This window comes from Salvia hispanica, chromosome 1, assembly GCF_023119035.1.
Source record: "Salvia hispanica cultivar TCC Black 2014 chromosome 1, UniMelb_Shisp_WGS_1.0, whole genome shotgun sequence".
Classification (NCBI taxonomy): domain Eukaryota; kingdom Viridiplantae; phylum Streptophyta; class Magnoliopsida; order Lamiales; family Lamiaceae; genus Salvia; species Salvia hispanica.
The window spans coordinates 14,020,088-14,039,708 of NC_062965.1; the positions used below are offsets into that span (position 1 = coordinate 14,020,088).

The 19,621-nt window shown below is 33.0% G+C and overlaps 2 protein-coding genes across 2 annotated transcripts; one reads left to right on the forward strand and one right to left on the reverse strand.

Moving 5' to 3' along the window:
* Nucleotides 1-333: 333 nt before the first annotated feature.
* Nucleotides 334-5,345, reverse strand: LOC125223197 (ATP-dependent RNA helicase-like protein DB10). The gene is made up of 9 exons (XM_048126222.1): nucleotides 5,187-5,345; nucleotides 4,356-4,678; nucleotides 4,032-4,172; nucleotides 3,516-3,584; nucleotides 2,755-3,024; nucleotides 2,192-2,542; nucleotides 1,785-2,062; nucleotides 1,016-1,381; nucleotides 334-923 (listed from the first exon to the last, which is right to left on the reverse strand). The coding sequence occupies exons 2-9, from the start codon at nucleotides 4,653-4,655 to the stop codon at nucleotides 680-682; spliced, it is 2,019 nt and encodes a 672-aa protein (XP_047982179.1). The 5' UTR covers nucleotides 4,656-4,678; nucleotides 5,187-5,345; the 3' UTR covers nucleotides 334-679.
* Nucleotides 5,346-16,286: 10,941 nt separating this feature from the next.
* On the forward strand, nucleotides 16,287-19,096 carry LOC125202324 (myb-related protein 340-like). The gene is made up of 3 exons (XM_048100700.1): nucleotides 16,287-16,503; nucleotides 16,622-16,751; nucleotides 18,550-19,096. Exons 1-3 carry the CDS (start codon nucleotides 16,368-16,370, stop codon nucleotides 18,839-18,841), a joined length of 558 nt encoding a protein of 185 aa, XP_047956657.1. The 5' UTR covers nucleotides 16,287-16,367; the 3' UTR covers nucleotides 18,842-19,096.
* The last annotated feature ends 525 nt before the right edge of the window (nucleotides 19,097-19,621 follow it).

Here is a 19,621-nt window from a genome sequence, read left to right on the forward strand (position 1 = left end):
TAAAATTACATTCTACCTTAAGTAAAGTACATAATTTTATCCCATAAATCAATTAAAACTAGTATTTAACTTTTTTTCCCTCCTCCACATATACAGTAACTCAAGTGTTCATCTTTTTTATGCTCCAATTAGTACAGTAACATGACTTAAATATTTTTTTTGTTCTATTTGTAATACTCAGATTAATACAGAGAGAATAATTTATTTTCTGAAATTCAGATTTAAGATAAAATTAATTACCAGACATACCAAAATAGATATAGATTTTTAAAATTACAAGTGCAATAGAAATATGGAGGTATATTTCCATAGAAAATTTCTTTCAATATGAAATATATCCAATATTCGTATCCATTGCATTAGATTTGCAGTCCAAAAAAATACTAACTGTTCAACACTTAACAGTACACAACACAAATTCCATGGCAAAATTGGCCACCCTACATTGTTCTCTTTACTTGACATATTTCAAGGGACAACACAACTACCAAAGGCATTCAAGGCATGAATGAAAGCTGCACCTTGTCTACATCGATCCTTGAATTCGGACATTTTAAGGTGCCTCTAACCTCGGGGTACCTTGCCCTTCTTATCGTCGTCCTCTTGCTCTTGATGATTGGAGTTTACTCAACGGGTAGCATCCTGTTAACGTTAGGAGATGAATGTGATTTCTCATGACTCAATATCTATAATCCTTGTTTCCATAAGAAGAGGGCCTTGTGCTCTTGGATGGAAATCTCTCCATGCTACGACTACGGCTTCGAGGCCTTTCCCCCCATCCTGAAATCCTTATGGGGCTTCTGCTACGACTGCGACTTCTACCTCTAATCTTTGGAGCAGTCACCCCGTTCTCGTGGAAGCTCCTCTGATGGAAGCTTCCAGTGCCATTTGTCTCGTATCCGTTAGAGAAACCAGAGACATGTCTGAAAGTATAGAAATACAATCTTAGGACTACAGAAATTAAAGCAAAGGGAATAAACGACCCATATGGTATAACTAAGGAAATATCATATACCTATCACGACCACCAGCCCTATCTGTGGATGATGGCATTCCCCAAACACCTCTTCCGCCATCCCTTCCAGTTTGAGAAGAACTGAAACGTCCGCCACCACGACCTCCTCCATCACGCCCCCCAGGGCCTGATCCCCACTGACGTCTTGCTCTCCCCATTCCACCACCACGTGAAGCCATGTCACGGAGTTCGGTGGGCACATGCTGACTAGCACCTTCCAGGAGTTTGATAAGCTCTGAAGCATGCTTTGCATCCTGCTCACAAAAGAAAGTGTATGCCACACCAGTGGCACCAGCCCGGCCAGTTCTTCCAATTCTGTGAACGTAATCCTCTACTCCTGTAGGGAAGTCGTAGTTTAAAACCACCCTGAGACAGACAACATAAACATATGAGACCAATCACAACAGCCAAAATACATGTAAAATTATTACCAAAAAAAATACATGTAAAACTAAAATGTATATTATTGCAAAAGAAATTGTTGCTTTGTTCCCATAAAATATTAGCAATAGCCAAGATGCATAGATGGTTATACGACACACAAAGGGCAGTTGTAGAGAACAAGAGCTGCTGCAGCTAACACCAAATTTCTAGTAATCATATTATAGCTGCATTAATTTATGTAAGATTGATAGGCAGAGGACAATTGCTAGATCACAAAAAAAGCCCTCCTGAAAACAATATTTGATTAACACTCAAGGCATAACTAATCCAAACGGAGGTGAACCACGCACGTTCCATAAATTATAAAGTCAATTCAAACACCAACCTTATATCCTTAATGTCCAGACCACGGGCAGCTACATCAGTGGCCACAAGCACCGGGGATCTTCCATTTCGAAACTGATTCAACACGTAATCCCTCTCACCCTGAGACTTATCGCCATGAATAGCAGCTGCTCCAAATTGCCGGGTCAGATTACCTGCCAGCTGGTCACACATTTTCTTTGTAGAACAGAAAATTATTATCTTAGAACCAGGTTCTTGAGATCTCAATATCTGTTCCAGGCGCCTACGTTTGTCCATTGGCGACAAAACTTCAACATACTGTGAAAAATACAAAGCTCTACATTAATAAATGTCAAAACAGACAAGTGCTGACAAGCATTTCCTGTCTTCACATGAGATAATGAGACAGTACTAAAAGAAAAACCAGGAGATCAATGTTATATGTACCTGCGTTATTGCCTTGTTGGCAACAAGCTCATTAACATTTCCAATATTAACCTGAACAGGGTTAACTAGTAACTCAGCAGCAATTCTGCGCACCTCCTTTGGCCACGTTGCTGTGTACATCAAGGTTTGTCTACGAGCAGGGACCTCCTTCACTATCTTTCTTATCTGAGGTTCAAAACCCATGTCCAGCATCCTGTCCGCCTCATCTAAAACCAAATATGAGACCTGATGGAGGCTTATCCTTCTCATCTCCAGAATGTCATTCAATCGACCAGGAGTAGCCACCACCACATCAACACCTCTGTCTATGTCTTTCAATTGCGGACCCTTAGGTGCACCTCCATATAAACACTTCAGCAGACAGATCAAAATTGAAATCAGAAAGATGACAAGGGAGACATAAAAGAAATGGAACACAGAAACAAAACCATTTAAATGGCGTCCATTTAAAGCCAACACCACATAACCACAATTAGATTAATCTACTTTCACTCCAAGGTTATCCAGAAAAGAGGTTATAGGCTATGGAGACTGCTATAAGAGAGGCACTGCTGAAACTATACCGTGCAAGATATCCTAGACGACCTTCCAAACTTGACGGCTTCATCTTGAATCTGAGTAGCCAACTCCCTTGTTGGTGACAACACCAAAACTGTTGGACCTAATTTTGGGATATTACGCCTTTGTTTCAGATGAATAAATCCAGGAATCAGGTAACCCAAGGTCTTCCCGGATCCTGTCTTGGCGATTGCTACAATATCAAGACCTTTTACAGCAATAGGCCATGACTGTGCCTGTATTGGAGTAGGAGCAGAAAAACCAGCATGCTGCACCTGTAAAATGAAACAAAACACCAGCAGCCTCATAAGCATATGTGGTGCTTCAGATGGGTTTCTTTTCAAATTAAGCAATTGGCCAAGGAAATAAGAAGCATCATCCCGCCCTAAAGTCAGGCCTGCTTGCAGAAGCAAGTAAATTAGGAGGACACCTCTTCTTTTAATCAGACCAAGGGGCAGACAGATTTGCTACCAATAGAAGTCCCAGCCAAGCTTGGATGATTCGGAAAGCCCCTCACATAGATTGGTCCATCAATAAGGGTGCTCCAAATACATGCAAGCCCAGGGGCGCACAGCGTACGACATTTGACTCCTCCTGGAGCAAATATCGCACCTGAGACAAAAGTAGAGAGGGACAAAAAGTTTCTTAATCTCCACAATGAGCCTCCAGTAGTAATTCAATGTTGCAGAAAGTTAATTCACTCAAACTTTAGACTCAAGGTGATCTTTAACACTTTTACATTCAACACATTAAATATAATTGATACCTCCCTAAGAATCTCTGAAGCAAATCCAGTGGCTTCAAACGAGGTGAATGGTGGAGGGACATTGTCTCCCTTGACAAATTATGAAGAGAATGAAACCAGTTAGAATCAACAAAAGATTAGTATAGAAACTAAAAGATCAGAAACACATACACAGCAAACAAAGGAATAAAAACATAGGTAAAAAACAATTAATACTGAATATACCACAACAGGGACATAAATGTTTTGATAATATTTTGAAATATCAAAGACTAGAGTACATATCTTTATTTTCATTCAGATATCTCATTCAATTTTTACTTTAACACCACACAGACTTAATCACTGTAAACTCCTTTTCTACAAATTTTTCAACTCTTCCTTTTAGTCCTTTACTCTTCTACAAAATTGAATGTTTAACTTTAGCAGACAGACAAAAAAGCCAACTGCATGATGTTATTTCTTCTAAAGAATTTGGAGAAAATAACTGATGCAGAAAAAGAATAGCATGGCTGCACTAATGAAATAGAAACTTACTGTCACAGATATTTCATGACGCCGCCGATAAGCTTCAGCGGACACAATACTTTCTGCACCAGTGGGAGCAAGAGGTCCATATCCAACATTGGCTTTCACCTCTACATCACTGTGTGAATAATCTGGTCTGCTTCTGGTAGCCTGTACAAAGTAGTGAAAAAATACCAATTGAGTACATCTAGCAAGTAACAACTTAGTTTGTTCATCACCGAAATAGCTAAGATGCCAATAAACACAGATAAAAGAACCAGTCAAAGTTTTAACAAATCCATACACATGAATTAACAAGTCTGCATATATCTATAAGAACACCACTTGGGCTACCTGATAAGATACTGGTACAACAGCCTTTGTCAATCCATTGCTAGCTTTGGAATATCTGTCGTCATTATCATTCGCATTATAATGTCCTTGGGGGGACTTCTGAACTGATGAAATCAAAGATTTATGAGCTGGCGCATAGCTTGAGTGACCAGGGGCAACAGGTTTTTCATATTGAGTTATATTGGTCTCTGGATTCCAATAGTACACATATCCAGTCTTGTCATCAACCAGACCCTTCCATGGTTTTGGTAGACCGGGGTCCTCAGGTGCATATCTTATACCAGCTGCAGCAGCTGCCATGACAAACCTTCCCTATGGAGTATCTGTAACATAAATTGCAGAGAAATCAGAAAAACAAAAAAAATAACTTTATCAGACATGTTAGTTAGGGTTCATTATTAAACCAAAACTGCAAGATACTACCAAAACAAAACTCCATACTGTGGGTACTCAAAAAAAGGATCTAATCCATACATGATTTGTGTTGAAACCATGCCAAATGTCTCAAACTTGTCCATTTCCAAATACATATTTCAGTAAAGCATAAACCAACATGGAACTTCCATAACAGCTATGAACAGGCATCATCAAACATTACGAAAGCAAATTAGCATTAACAAGAGGGTAAACGGCGCAGCGTGGGAACGAGACATTTACATAATTCACCCCTAATATCTTGATAGGAAACCCTAATCAAATTAGTGGTACAATTCCACCAAAATTACAAGCAATTCCAAACCACCGAAATATACATATTAATTAAACGCAAATTCGCAGCTGAAATGATCAAAATTAAGAGGCTAAATTTAGGGCAAAAGTAGAGAACGTTACCGCGGGCTATTTTTTACAGAATAAACGAAGCAGAAAAGCGATTCTGCTCCTCACCGCACCTTTTTCTCTCTATCTATATCTTCTGGGTGATTTGATTTGTGATTTACAAATAGGTGTGTGCGCGTGAGGGATCTACGCCTCCGATAAACCAGAAGCGTAGGTGAGTCGAGAAATGGAGGACACAAGTTACTTTATAGCTCTACTTGTTTCCGCTTTTTTTATTTTTGACTTTTCGAGTTATCATTTTTTATTTCTCTCATTTTTATTTTTATTTTTTTAAGTATTTAGCCTATAGGTGGCCGAAAAGATTACTGCTAATAAACATATTAGTAAAATAAATATACTTTATCCGTTTTGCAGAATTAGAATCATATTTTATTTTTATTTTATTTTTAACAGAAATAATAAGTAGTATTAACTCCCAATCACTCATATTTTATTATAAAATGATAGAAAAAATGGACCTCAAATTTCTCTAACTTTTTCCTACTTATTATTCTTTACATTTTTTAAAATTCTTATTCACACTAAATGTGACTCCTATTATGGGACAAGAGTAGTTAGATCATCTCCAACAGTACTACAAAACCTAAAATGCAGTAGAATATTACCTCCAACAGTACTGCAAAACCAATCCTATAATAGGTTTTTGAAGAAAAAATACCTATCTTTAGGTTTCCACTAAAAGTATACCAAAAACACTTTTTATAGTTTGAGTTATTGCATTTAAATCCAAATCAATTCATATTTATCAAAATTGAAGAAGAGAAGGAAGAGAAATTAAAATACAGAGATCGAAAAACTTACAGAGGCGATGCAGCGGCGTGAAGAAGAAGATGTGAAATAATAACCTAATGTTATCTTATTAATATTTGATTAGTTATTAAATAGTGGGTTGGCCCATATTAGAATTAGATTATTCGACATAATTAATTTATTTTTAGTTATTTTACTAACGAGCCGTAATTTGTTTCAATAGAAAATCAAATCTTTTTAGATACTTATTAGATAGATTAAATGACTGATGTTATATATAAATTTATGGAATCAATTATTTTATTAGGTAGTTAAATATTATACGTACATTACTAATTAAATATATGGAACCAATTATTTATTAATTAATTAATATTATTCAAACCAAATATGCTATTAAATATAACAAAAAATAGTTAAATATTAGTAATTAAAATGATACTATGGATTTCATTTAATAAATCTTATCTTGTATTATTTAATTTAATTTAAGATGTTGACAAAGTTTCATGGGTTATTATGTAATTTAGGTAAACTATATAGGCATGATTGAAAAGTATAAAAAATTAGTGGGTGAGGAATATTCTTTTGGGTTTGAGTTTAGTGTAAATGGTTGGAGTAAAATCAATATTTAGTGTAACATTTACACTAAAATAGGTTTGAGTTTAGTGAAATGGTTGGAGATGCTCTTAGTTTGATCCCAGAAAATAACACTTAACATTTTCGATGAAATATACATTTGTGTATTTTACTTTTTAGCTAGGTCGACCTATTATTATTTTTGTGTTATGCCCATCTGGCTGGGAGCAGTTGGCTCGGGAAAGAGAAATTTGGAGTGAGCTAGACCTCAAGGCCAAAAAACTAGTCGTTGGAAGAATTAGTTATAACTGATTATAACAGCTAGAAGGGAGTTATGTTTAGCTCGGTTGTAACTTCTCATATATAGGTAGATGATTCGGTTTTGCTTTGAGTTGTAACATGCACAAACACACATTCAAGATAGATAGGAAAGTTCTTGCTTAGAGAGAGAGGTTGAGAGCGCATGCATCTTCTTGTAGAGTGACACCATCTTCTTTCACACTCGTTCAATAAACTCCATAATACTTCTTTGTGGACGTAGGCATCCCTCGGTGTGCTTTAATTTCTTGCTTGATTGAGTGCTTAGAGTCAGTAGTTGAATCCTAACAAGTGGCGCCGTCCGGTGGGAAGTCGATCCCAGCTGATCTTGGGCGATTGGATTTGATTGCAGCCGATTTTGGGCAATTGAGGGTGTGTTTTCTGTGTTGGAACTGATCTCATCGAGTAGTAGACCAGTTGTTTGTGGAAATGTCTACAACAAAGATTGAAGTTGAGAAGTTCACTAGCCGAAACGATTTTGGATTGTGGAGGCTGAAGATGAAGGCCATCTTGATGTAGCAAGGCCTATGGGAAATACTAAGTGCCAGTGAAGATGAAGAGAAGAAGTCTGGAACAGATAAGAAGGAGAAGGCAAGGATGCAAGATATGCAATACAAGGCATATAGCACCTTGATCTTGAATCTTACTGACAGAGTGCTTAGGAAAGTTTCCAAGGAAGACTCTGGTGCATGGGAGAAGCTAGAGTGAGTAGTTGAATCCTAACAAGAATCCTAACAATTATCATTAGTGGAGTATTTTTTTAAAATTCTTTGGAAGGGGATCGCTATTTAAAAAACACAAATATTTTCCTTTTTTCTAGCCAAGTAGTAATTTTTTCAAGGTCCAGATTGTAGGCCCAATAGGTTGAGTATGTTTTATTTTGTTTTTACTTTCGAACCGCTAAATCAATTATTAAAGAGCCCAATCATTTCTTCTGGGCTCAATATGCCTTAACACGAATTCAGAGGATGAGTGGGATGAACTTTAGAGGTTAGGTTTTCCGCTTGGTGATAGGCAAAGGTTGTTGGGTTAAGAATTGTGGGTTGCTTATGGATATATTTTCAAGAGAGAAAATTGGATATGAAAAGGCCAGCAGTTGGATCCATCTTGCTGTGGGCCATTGATAATTTGAGTTTTGTGGCAAGAGGGGTGAGCACATTGTTTAATTGAATAAACTAATCATTCATGGTGAAGCTGGTAAGTTATAGGATAAGCTAAGATTGAATCTTGTTTAAAACAATATTGTTTGGTTGAATTTTCAATTTTAATAGTATAATGCAAAACATATTTTGCTTATTATTTATGTAGTGTTATTAAAATAGAGTAAAAATACTTCTCTTATGTCTAATTATATGTTAGTTCAGGAATTTACTTATAAAATATATATGTAATTATGACAATAACTTTAAAATCTTACTTTCTTTGTACCAAGTAATAGTCTTCATCTTTTCAATCTTTAAACAACTCATCCATGAGATCAACAATACATAACTTCTTACAAATTGAAGATTCAAGTTAGCTATGTTATTTTGTGGTCTGATTTTTTTCTTCTCACCATCTCAATTGATTGAACTTCGTGGAGAATGCGTATCAGCAACCTCCTCGTCAATGGGCAAATAGCTATGAGGGGCTCATGACTGACGTTTTCATTCTAAATGGGAAGAGTCATTATAATCATGATTGTGCACACTGTGGCTAGTAGGAAACTCATTTACATCAAAGTAAGGTAGATCTACGTAGTTCTTGGTGATTTTTTTTCAGTTACACAATTCTTTCTAAATATCTCGATCGAACCTTGAAAATATCGGTATGTCTTGAGTCGCAATTTTTTCTTCAGTAGAATATGCAAAAATATATTGTTAAAATTCTTGCAAGCCGAATAAGCAAATTAATGAATTATGTAAATGTTGATGAAATTCGAATAAGTAATAAACTAACTACACGTATCAAGCACTATCAACCACATCCTCTTTAGTTATAATTTCCTTTTCGAATTATATGGATATTTTACTAAATATGAACACCAATGAATACTAACCCATACTTAGATGGTCCGAAATAAATATTTGTGTACAAGAAATGAGTGGATAATGCTGGAAATTATTGTCGTATTAGCTTAATTATAAGCACTGATATTCGACAAAAAAACAAGAAGACGAATTAATCCCAAAAAAAAACAGTTATCGGTCACACTCAAAACCCCATTAATAAGCTAACAAGAATCTATTTAGAAACGAAAGCCTCGTGAAGATCTTTACCAAAATAGTGATAATTAGTTAAATGTTAAACAACTTCCATAAAACCATAATTAATTATTTTTGTTTTCCAAAGAGTTGTGGCTGTGATTTACCTGTCATAATCAAGGCCCACGTAATCCTATTGGCCATAAAAATGACTTGTGGTCAGGAATTAAATTAAGAAATAAAAATACTTTTGTTTATTGGGGCCTCTTTATCTTCACTTTTCGATTTATTGAAAATGCTAAAAGCCCATTTAATAATCTCTTTTGATTTTTTCTTCATTTTGAGAAATTTGTGAATGGATTAGTCATCAAAGTGGTTTCCTCTATTGGGAAAGCTATGAGTTATGGACAAAAGCTGTATTGATTAAGTTGATTATTATTAAGTGGTTCTTGTTGTTGACACTTCGACGTCTAGGAAACCATTGTTGGAGCTTGATTTTTTCCATTGTTTTATGGCAAACTTTAATGACTTTTGAAGTCTATTAATTATTATGTGGATCCTTTTTTATGTGACATTGACAAGGAGGAGATCCTATTTCACTAGAAAACGGCTAAAAATATTTTTAAATATAATACAAACACTTCTAGAAACATCCTTATTTTTTAGTGTCATGATTAGACTAAAATTAGGGATCACAAATAAGAGTGATTTAAAAAAATAAAAAATCAAAATAATTTATCTTCAATTTATGGACGCCTACTTTTGGATCCTAAATAGTGAGTATTTTTCAAAAAGAATTCAACCCAAATAACTGGGTCTCTATTTTTTTTGTTCCTAAAAGATACTCCTTGTAATAATAGATAAAACTTAAATAGGTATTGCTTATATCACAAGTTCATCATTTCATTTGTAATAACAAATTATTATAGTAAACAATTATGCTATATATGAATCCCACTTTTTTATAAAAATAAAAAATATAAATAAACCCTATCAACTTCACTTCTATATAGTCACACGATAAATCCATTTACATGCTTAAATTAGAGATAATCAACCTTGAGTTAGTGCACATTATCTTCTTTAATTTATATTCATTAGGGGCCTTAATTCCGAGGACAAAAGTACAAGATTAAATCTAGTGGCCAGTACGATCCACACTAATATCATCAACTTTTCAATTTTCTCAAAATAGGGTTCTTACCGTGAAACATTTCTAGCAAACTTTCATATAGAGTGAGTTTGCTTTCACACGATTAATACATATAATTAATCCTATTTAATTTGTTTTATAATCCTACGTAACTAATACATGCCTACACTAATTAATATATAGAGGGTTGGCGAATTATTTAAAGAGCTAGGGACCATGGCATGTTAGGAATCAATCATTCCAAGCCCTTGATTTATTAATTTCTTAATAGCTTATGTGTAGACAAGAGATCATAATCTATAGCATTTGAATTTGTCCCTTCCTGTCTTTCCATTCCATAAGACTCTTTGTGTGTGTGTGTGTGTGAATAAGAAGTGGCTTTCAATACCTAATTTCTACATGCTATTCATGAAATCTTGTCTACACTCTCTCACTTTCTATTATAAATCTTTGAATAAACAGCTAAGAATTAAAGATACTTTCCCTCTCATTCACAGATTGATTTAATTTTACTTGGACATTATTGATTGAATCGGAATAAACAAATATTTTCGAAAGCGTTGATAGTTTTGATTTTAAGATTTAAACGCCTAACTTAACTTGACTATGACAAATATATGTATAAGGAAATGCATCATATACTAACATTTCCTTGTGTACAAACTAATAATTAAGCATCACTCCAATTATTTTATTTTGAAGAAGCATTACTTCACATATAAAAAGTAGTAATAAAAAACATAATGCTTGTACATATACAATAATGCTTAATTTAGGAATATTGCAGATCAAAGAAGATAACAAAGGTCCATAGGAGACAATACAAATACATATCCATTTTTTAAGTAAGAGCTGAATATTACTAGAGACATGTATACACACATTACGAATTCAGTAATTAATGTATGTATGGATTTTTAGACACGGATCTTTAGAAATATAAGGGCACATTTAATCAGACACAGATTTTTAGAAATATACTCCATCCGTCTCAACTAAGTTGAGTCGTATTCCTTTTTGTGATATCTCAACTAAGTTGAGTCATTTTTTTTTTAACAAAAAATAAAACATTCAATTACTCTTACTTTATTCAGTCATCTACTTTACCCTCTCTTTATCTTTCCTACTTTATTTATTTATTCTATTTTTCAACACAATTTCTTAATCTCTATGCCCAAAGGTTTTGACTCAACTTAGTTTGAACAGATGGAGTAATACAAAGTTGGTTGAAATTAACAAGTTAGTGGAAAGCGAATCATATATTTATATATTAATATTATAAGGACGTGTGATTAAGATAAAGTTAGTAGAATGCGTGATCCAATATAAAAATAGTAAAATGACAAAATATGAAGTTCATTGGTGAATGGTGTAATTTCTAAAAAATTATTGGGTATTACATTATTGTATAAAATCAACATTTGTATGAATGCAAACATTAAAATCAATTATCATAATTTAAACTACATGAGACTATTAGTAATTAGCATATCAAAACTATTTGTACTAGATGGTTTTAGAATCTGTGTACATTTATATATCAACTTCGCTTAAGAAAATTTTGTACCCATATCCGTACAGTGGGCCCATCGCATTAATTTAACTGGCTTCCACTTTCTAAATTGAGAAATATGGCAAATGCTTATTAGTCGTAATCAGCATTTGTCGACTAGTTGACATATCCACGTCACAAAAAGAAAATATTGAACAGGCTATCACTCTCCCTGTACAGATACAAATCAGTTGTCAAAACTCTCTTTGCCCACCAATTTGTCGAGTTCGAGTGAAATTAATTTGCTACTACAACTTGTTTGTCCTTTACTTTCTTTACTATTCCCTCCGTCATGATTAAGAGTTCCATTTTTAATGGCGCGAGTTTTAAGAAATGTTCAGAAAAGTAGGCGGAAGAAAGTTAGTAGAATAGGGGTCCCACTAGTATATATTAATTTTAAATGATATGTGAGTGGAATGAGTTAGTTGAATGTGTGGTCTCTTTACCATTTATGGTAATTATGAACTGAGACTCTTATTTGTGGAAGGACCAAGATAAAAAAACGAGACTCTTATTCATGGACGGAGGGAGTAATAGTGTAAATTAAATCGAGTTTATAGTTTATTAGATCACTAAATTGTTTAAATAGTCAAAATACACTGTATCTAAATAGTAGGAGTATATAAAACTTGTAAGTTGACTTTAAACAACAAATGCAGAGCATCCCCACTTTTACAAGCGAGAATATATATGGGGAAAACTTATTCATAATGTTACACCTCTGCAATACACGAACTAATCACAAAATAATTATTTGTGACTTAATTAACTTCTAATAAAGATAATTAATGAAAAATAAAACAATTTTCTTTTTTTAGTACTTCTTCTGTCGTATTAAAAATGAAACATTTGTTTTTCGACACATGATTTTATATAGTGTTGTTTTATGAAAGACATATATATAAGAACAAAATACAGTGCAGTTAGCCAGTTAGTAATATCACTATAAAAAACTTACTATCTTTTAGGAACACAAAAAATCGAGACTCAATTACCCAAATACTTGCGCTGTACAGTTTAAGACGCAAAAGAAACTGTTTCCGAAATAAGGACAAACTAACTTAGTCTTTTACTCCTAATTCTAAAAATAGTGTGAAAATGCAATTTAAGGTAACCGTTGTATTATTTGTAGCAATTGAACTGGATTGATGATTGATTTAAACAAATAGGACATATTAACTGATAAATTAGGGATAATTAAAATGGTTGTCGAAAGATAATTATGCTTTCCTTGTTTTCAAGTCTTTCCAGCGTGCACTCAATTTATTTTTTTTCCTTGTATTTCTAAGTAATTATGTGGCTTTTTCATTACGCGGCTTTGCATTAATCTTTTGATTCCAAATATGGTCAGAGTGAGAGAGCGTGTATATATATTTATAATAGTGATTTGCCACGATTAGGTATGCTTTAATGTTTATCATTTACTAATTTTCTTATAAGTTTTTCTCTTAATTTGTAGTAGTAATAAAGTTTTACCATCCAAGAATATAATACGCAGTTACGCACAATAAGTAATACGCAGTTACGCACAATAAGTATTAGACACAATATTTAGTGAGAGGTGAGCGATTACTAATTTTCTTAAGTTGCTGATTCTGTTAACTTATCAACACATTGTATTAAAAATGTCAATACGATGATATTAAAATATTAACAAATAATTTTGTTAGAATATCAATATAATTTTATTGCCATTTTAATATCTCGGATTGACATTTTCAATACATTGCGATGATGAGCTAGCAGAGTTAACAACTTAAAAAATTAGCAATATAACGCATCCTCGTATTTAGTAGTATACATATAACATTTAAATGCATACCATTAATATGATTATTAGTGTATACATATAACATTTATATGCATACTTTTAATAGGGCTACCAATCGTTGTATCATGCATCTTGAATTGATATTGATATATATATAGGAAAATAAATACTACTTGAATTGATATTGATATATATATATAGGAAAATAAATACTAGGTGATTGGCGGTGCGGATCTCCTACTCTAACTTTCCTAATTCATTCCTACTTCACACTCACAACTTAATAAAATAATACCACCATCAATTAACTATCACTTGCATGTTTTACTCTTATTTTATTAAATTGTGAGAGGCGGAGTATGAATGGATTAGGAAACGTGGAATAGGAGATCTATTCCGGGTGAACAGATAGCCTCTCGTGAGTAGTGACCACTATATTAATTATTTAATTTCTTAATGTGTGGAAAATCACTGTATATGAATGGCGTCGCAAGTGGGATTAAGGTAAGATAGGTTGCTATATTATACATATAAGTTAGTCAAATCATCGTGCGCTCGATTTGATTTGACATCCATAATTTAGCCTTCCAAATTTCTTATACAAGTAATTAATAATCTTTGGTTATACTACCCGCCTCCATTCCATGTTACTCACATTGTTTAAGTAATAAGATTTTTTTAATATAATTAAATTAATATTTTAAATATAATGAGAAATCATTTAATAGAAAAATACTTAATTAACTTTAATATAGCTACTCCTAGTAGCTAAATTATGCAAGGAAATATTTAAGCTATAAACATTAAACCGCCATTTATGATAACTAGACAAGAAAGAGATAGCACGCTCTCTATTTTAAAGTTAAAAAATAGAGTATTGTGTCTACTCTACTCCATTATACTCCCTAGCTCCGTTTGATAAAATTAGACATATTTGGGACGATACTAGTTTTATACTCCACTCCATATGAGTAATTAAGAAAGAGCAATTTCGTAGATCTCGTCTTTCTAATTAGCAATAAAGACTAATCTCGATGTAGCCCTTTTAGTGCTATGCTAAACTAGTACTAACATTAGTGTTATTTCAAGGTTATCGTCATCAAATTAATAATATAAAGTCATTAAACTTATTGAAAACTAGACTAATAATAAAAAATCCTTATGTTGATGCACATATTAACATATTGCCTATTAATATATAGGAATTAAATTAATAATATGCGGTAACTGAAATATTGACAAAATAAACAAATATGTATTCTCAATGTTATATTATATGGAGTATTAATTAGAAATAATAATTTCTTATATCTCATCTTTATGTAATTAGCAATAAAGATTTATCTCAATGTCACCCTTTAATTTCAGTGCAATACAAAACTAATGTCAGTTAATGTGAATACTACTGTTTTATTTCTGCAAGAAATTGGGTAAGAAATACTACACTGATGACACGATCATCATTTATCCTACAATGAAGAATACTTTCTTTTAGCCGCTACTGGTTGAAAGAGTTTTTTTCTTCTAACTTTTAAAAGAGAAAAATTCTTATTTGATCATTTCTTCTTGCAACCATATCCCTCCGGAATTAACTGTGCTGCCCGTGCCGGCATATTTGATCATTTCTTATGTATTATACGGGTGGTGCGCGCGCAAACAATGACAAACCATATAACACAATTAATAAGTCTAAATTAACCAAGTGTTAAAATTTTACTAAGAAGTAGTTGAACTTATCCAGAATATTATTGACTTCTTCAATACTGCCAAAACTATTGTACGTGCCATTGCCACATGTTTGCAATAAATTGCTATGGTATTTAAAACTTTAAAAAACATAAAATAGGGATGATATATAAAACAAGATATAAACATAAATTTAGAAATGAAAGGGTATTTATAGTATTTTCGAAAGGGCTACATTTGTTCTATAATTGAACGCTCGATCGAGATATTTTACTTGGTAGCTAGACTTCAACCCATTAACTTGCATATAATAAATTATTTGATTTGTATATGTCAATTGTCACACGTGCAGATGCGAGAACGTATCCTCGTACCATTTAATTGATTGCACCATGTAAAAAAGTTTTGGAGAGGGTAGTGTTCACTTTTTAATATAGAAATGAGATTTCACCAATGATGTAAATCACACCATACAATATCAAATTTCATAACATGCAATCATGTGTTATTATGAATATTGAATCCTTAAATGGAATCCGATCCCACACACTATAATGAATGATCTCATAGTTTAATCGACCACTCATGTTATGCCATAGGGATTAAATTAGATACCATCTCAATGTAGTCATATCTATATATGTGACTATGTGAGACCCTTATTTTTATTACTCAAACAAAAATAAAACAGTAATATTTCTCATGATGATCACAAAAATAGTACTATAATTAATGGAGTACATTTCTTGTCACAGTTGCAAGCTTCTACTAACTACTATTTGGAAAGAAAATAATAAAAAAGGAACATTTCAACGTACACATATGGAGACATATTTATTAAACGAAAAAAAAATAGGTGAAATTTTTTAAAATATATAGAAGTGTGAAATATGAGAAAAAATTTGAAATTAATCTACTATTAATATACATTATTATAATATGTTTTAGACCCTAATTAGCATTACGAATGGTGAAACAAAGTTAGGTTAAAAGATGTCCACTATGTTGTCAATTAATAGCTCATTTAACTGGATTTTTTTTTCTTAAACACCATCTATAAATTGAGCACCGCCTCTATTATTAATTTTATCCTTCTCTACAATTCATAATCCTTCTCTTTCTCTCTCTCTCTCTCTCTCCATACCTTCTTCTCTTCTTCTTTTCTCACTATATCTCTCTAAAGATGGATAAGAAAGCATGCAAATCTATAGATGTTGAAGTGAGGAAAGGGCCATGGACTATGGAAGAGGATCTCATTCTCATGAACTACATTGCGAATCATGGCGAAGGCGTTTGGAACTCTTTAGCTCGATCCGCAGGTAAATTAAACACACACACACATATTTATATACAACAAAACCCTAATGATTTTTTTTTTTTTTTACTTTGATATTTGATGGAAATACTTTGATTTATTTTTTTATGCTATATTTAAAGGGCTCAAGCGGACTGGAAAAAGCTGTCGTCTGCGGTGGCTTAACTACCTCAGGCCGGATGTTCGACGTGGAAACATAACGCCGGAGGAGCAGCTTCTGATTATGGAGCTGCATGCTAAGTGGGGAAATAGGTATGTCCTATTTCTTTTTCCGGTAGGGTTTTTATTTTAAAATGGCGGTGTTTTAATTTTTTTTAAATAAATTAATAATCGTTTATAAATTTGAAATGGAAAAAAAATGGTAGGTTGTTAGTTTTTTCGTGTATGAATTTGATCATTAACCGTCTACTTTTTTTTATCACTTTATTGTGTTACAATTTGGGCTTATTATGATTAGATTTTAGAGAGAGAGAGGAAGAAATCATCAAGTTCTAAATGTGAGGAATTTAAGTACTCAGCCGCAAATTTGTTTTAAGAAACATGCGATTTTGTAGTTTATGGCAATCTAACCCATACCTTTCTTGAACAATTATTATCCAATAGGTTTAAATAGCCTTGTTAGTCCGATAATTATAGAGGTTTAAATATGATCTATTTTAGTTATTTTTAGCAATTCATTTTCTTGGTTATCATTCTTTTATTTTTTTTATATAGTGTCTTAATTTGAAAAAAAAAGAAGAAGATAAGTATTTGGTAAGTTAGTGCTAAAAAGGAAGGTTGTGAGAGGAGAAGCCAAAGAGATTGGGGTATGGAAGTTTTTTCATATATAGGAGAACCATTTTTAATAAATCACATGTTTACACCTTCAACCAATTGGATGAGATGCTCCCATTTGCTTATTTATTATCTTGAAATTGACATCTGCCCATAATGTTTTGCCCGTTTTCAACAAAAGCCCCCCTCAAAAATTTTATATTATTTTTCATTTTAACCTTTTTATTGTAAAAATTGCATCTTAGGTGAAATGGGTACTTCCTACTTTTTAATATCCATTTGATAATAAGGTGAACCGAGAGAGAGAGAGATGTCTTTTAGCCCTGAATGAGAAGTTTTGCAATATTTTCCATAAACGAAGCTTATTGAGAGGTTTTGTAATATTGGAAAATGGGAAATTCTTAAAGTGTTTTTTCATTGAGGGAAAAAAAAAAGAATTTTCGAGCCGCTTTAAAGAATTATACTTTTTTATGTAAAAAGTTTCCAATTTAGAGATGGTGAGTGAATGCAAAGATTTACCAACCTGTGAGGGAGAGAATCAAAGATGAGATGCCACACTTTCTACGTTGTTGTCTAATTGAAAAATAAAACACATTTTTAATACACATGCGAGGGTTGTTAATACTCATGCACTCCTAATACTTGGTAGTGGAATATATTAGTTTTTCCTAACAAATGTTTTTCAATTTGGAGAGACTTCCCTTAACAATTGCTTTAAATATATAGGGAATGGCAAAAAACTTTGATGTCAACCGTAGAACATGGCTTGCCGATAAAAAAAATCATGTGTTGATGCAATTTTTTTGAAATATTTCCTATGAATATAGTGGCCCATGGTGGAAACTATTTTAGCTCGTTTTACACGTGTTACTATGTTTTCACACAATAAAATGTTCAAAGGTGTAATCTATGGAAGTGGTAGCTGTCCCATCAACTTTATAAAAAAACCATATATCATAAGATATTACAAGAAAAACTATATTTTTTGTGCATGGTTTCTATGGCTATATAGCTATATCTATACACGTACATATGCGTGATCTTAGAAAAGAAAATTGCAAGTAGAAAAAAAAGAGCAAAAGTGGCCCACGATTGATATCAATTTGACCAATCTTAGTAGTACTTATTTACTTCTCTAGTTTCACGGTAAATTATTTGTGATATTTCACGTGGCTTTGTACTTTATATACTCCATTATGTACAATACTTGAAAACAAAGAGATATTATCAAGTGGTAGCTAATTTGGGTAGTGATTAAATATTTTTGTGAATATAGGTGGTCAAAGATTGCAAAGCATTTACCCGGAAGAACGGACAACGAGATAAAGAATTATTGGAGGACTCGAATTCAGAAGCATATCAAGCACGCGGAGAACTCCAACGATCAAGCTAGCACTAGCCATGTCTCGAGCTCATGCCCTCCGGACCATACAGTTGAATCCTACTCGCCACCTTCTTTTAATGGCAATAATGTGGAACCACCACAGGGTCATTTTCCGACCGAACAAAACGAAAACCTCTGGAGTGTGGACGATCTGTGGTCTTTGCAGTTACTCAACGGATACTGAGTCAGACCTCGTTGACTCAATGGACTATCACCTCCGTATATAAAGTAGTTAAATTTCCTCCCTAGTACTACTTCCTTCTTCCATTTTATATAGTTCTTGAATTAAGGGGCGACGTGTAATATGATGTGATGAAATATGAAGTTAGGTGCATTTATAATAATACTATATAAATATAATATACTAAAGGATGAGGAAATATTGTACATTAAAGTATGATGAGCTTTGGTGAGTAAAGGGTTTTCCTTTTCTTTTTTATTTTTTTCTCACATTTATATATACACATACTATTATAAACAAGTGTTGAGATTAGGACAATTAGTACTTTTGGTACTACTTAGTCTTCTTCAAACAATGATTAATCCTACTGTTATAATGATTGATGGCTGATTGTTTCTTTCTTTGGTTTAATTTTTTGAAACTATGTATTATGTCTCTTTTGGAATTAGCTTTACACTTAAGAATTTACTTTTATTATGAACTCACTCATCTTAACGTGTTGTCTTAATCAATTTTGAAAGCTGACCTTTTGTTGTCGATCTTATCCTCATAAAGTGGAATGCTAATGAAATGCATTATGAAATTATGAGTGAATTGAATCATGCGGGAAACAAATACCAAACTGAATTGAGGAGAATTAGCCACGTGGAAAGGTGATGAATCTATATATGGAAAAATTGAATATCTACTTTCTATATATGTCTATATATGTTCATTGCCACCCCACTTGGAAATATGACTGCTACCCAATTCCTTACCTCATTTTCGGAATGTGGTCCCCTC

Excerpts from the sequence above, each read along its gene's own strand:
- LOC125202324 (XM_048100700.1), top strand. The coding sequence starts at position 16,368 with ATGGATAAGAAAGCATGCAAATCTATAGATGTTGAAGTGAGGAAAGGG. Across the intron at positions 16,504-16,621 it reads CTCTTTAGCTCGATCCGCAG|GGCTCAAGCGGACTGGAAAA; the intron begins GTAAATTAAACA and ends CTATATTTAAAG. Across the intron at positions 16,752-18,549 it reads CATGCTAAGTGGGGAAATAG|GTGGTCAAAGATTGCAAAGC; the intron begins GTATGTCCTATT and ends TTGTGAATATAG.
- LOC125223197 (XM_048126222.1), bottom strand. The coding sequence starts at position 4,655 with ATGGCAGCTGCTGCAGCTGGTATAAGATATGCACCTGAGGACCCCGGT. Across the intron at positions 3,585-4,031 it reads GTCATGAAATATCTGTGACA|GGAGACAATGTCCCTCCACC; the intron begins GTAAGTTTCTAT and ends TAATTTGTCAAG. Across the intron at positions 1,382-1,784 it reads CTGGACATTAAGGATATAAG|GGTGGTTTTAAACTACGACT; the intron begins GTTGGTGTTTGA and ends TGTCTGTCTCAG.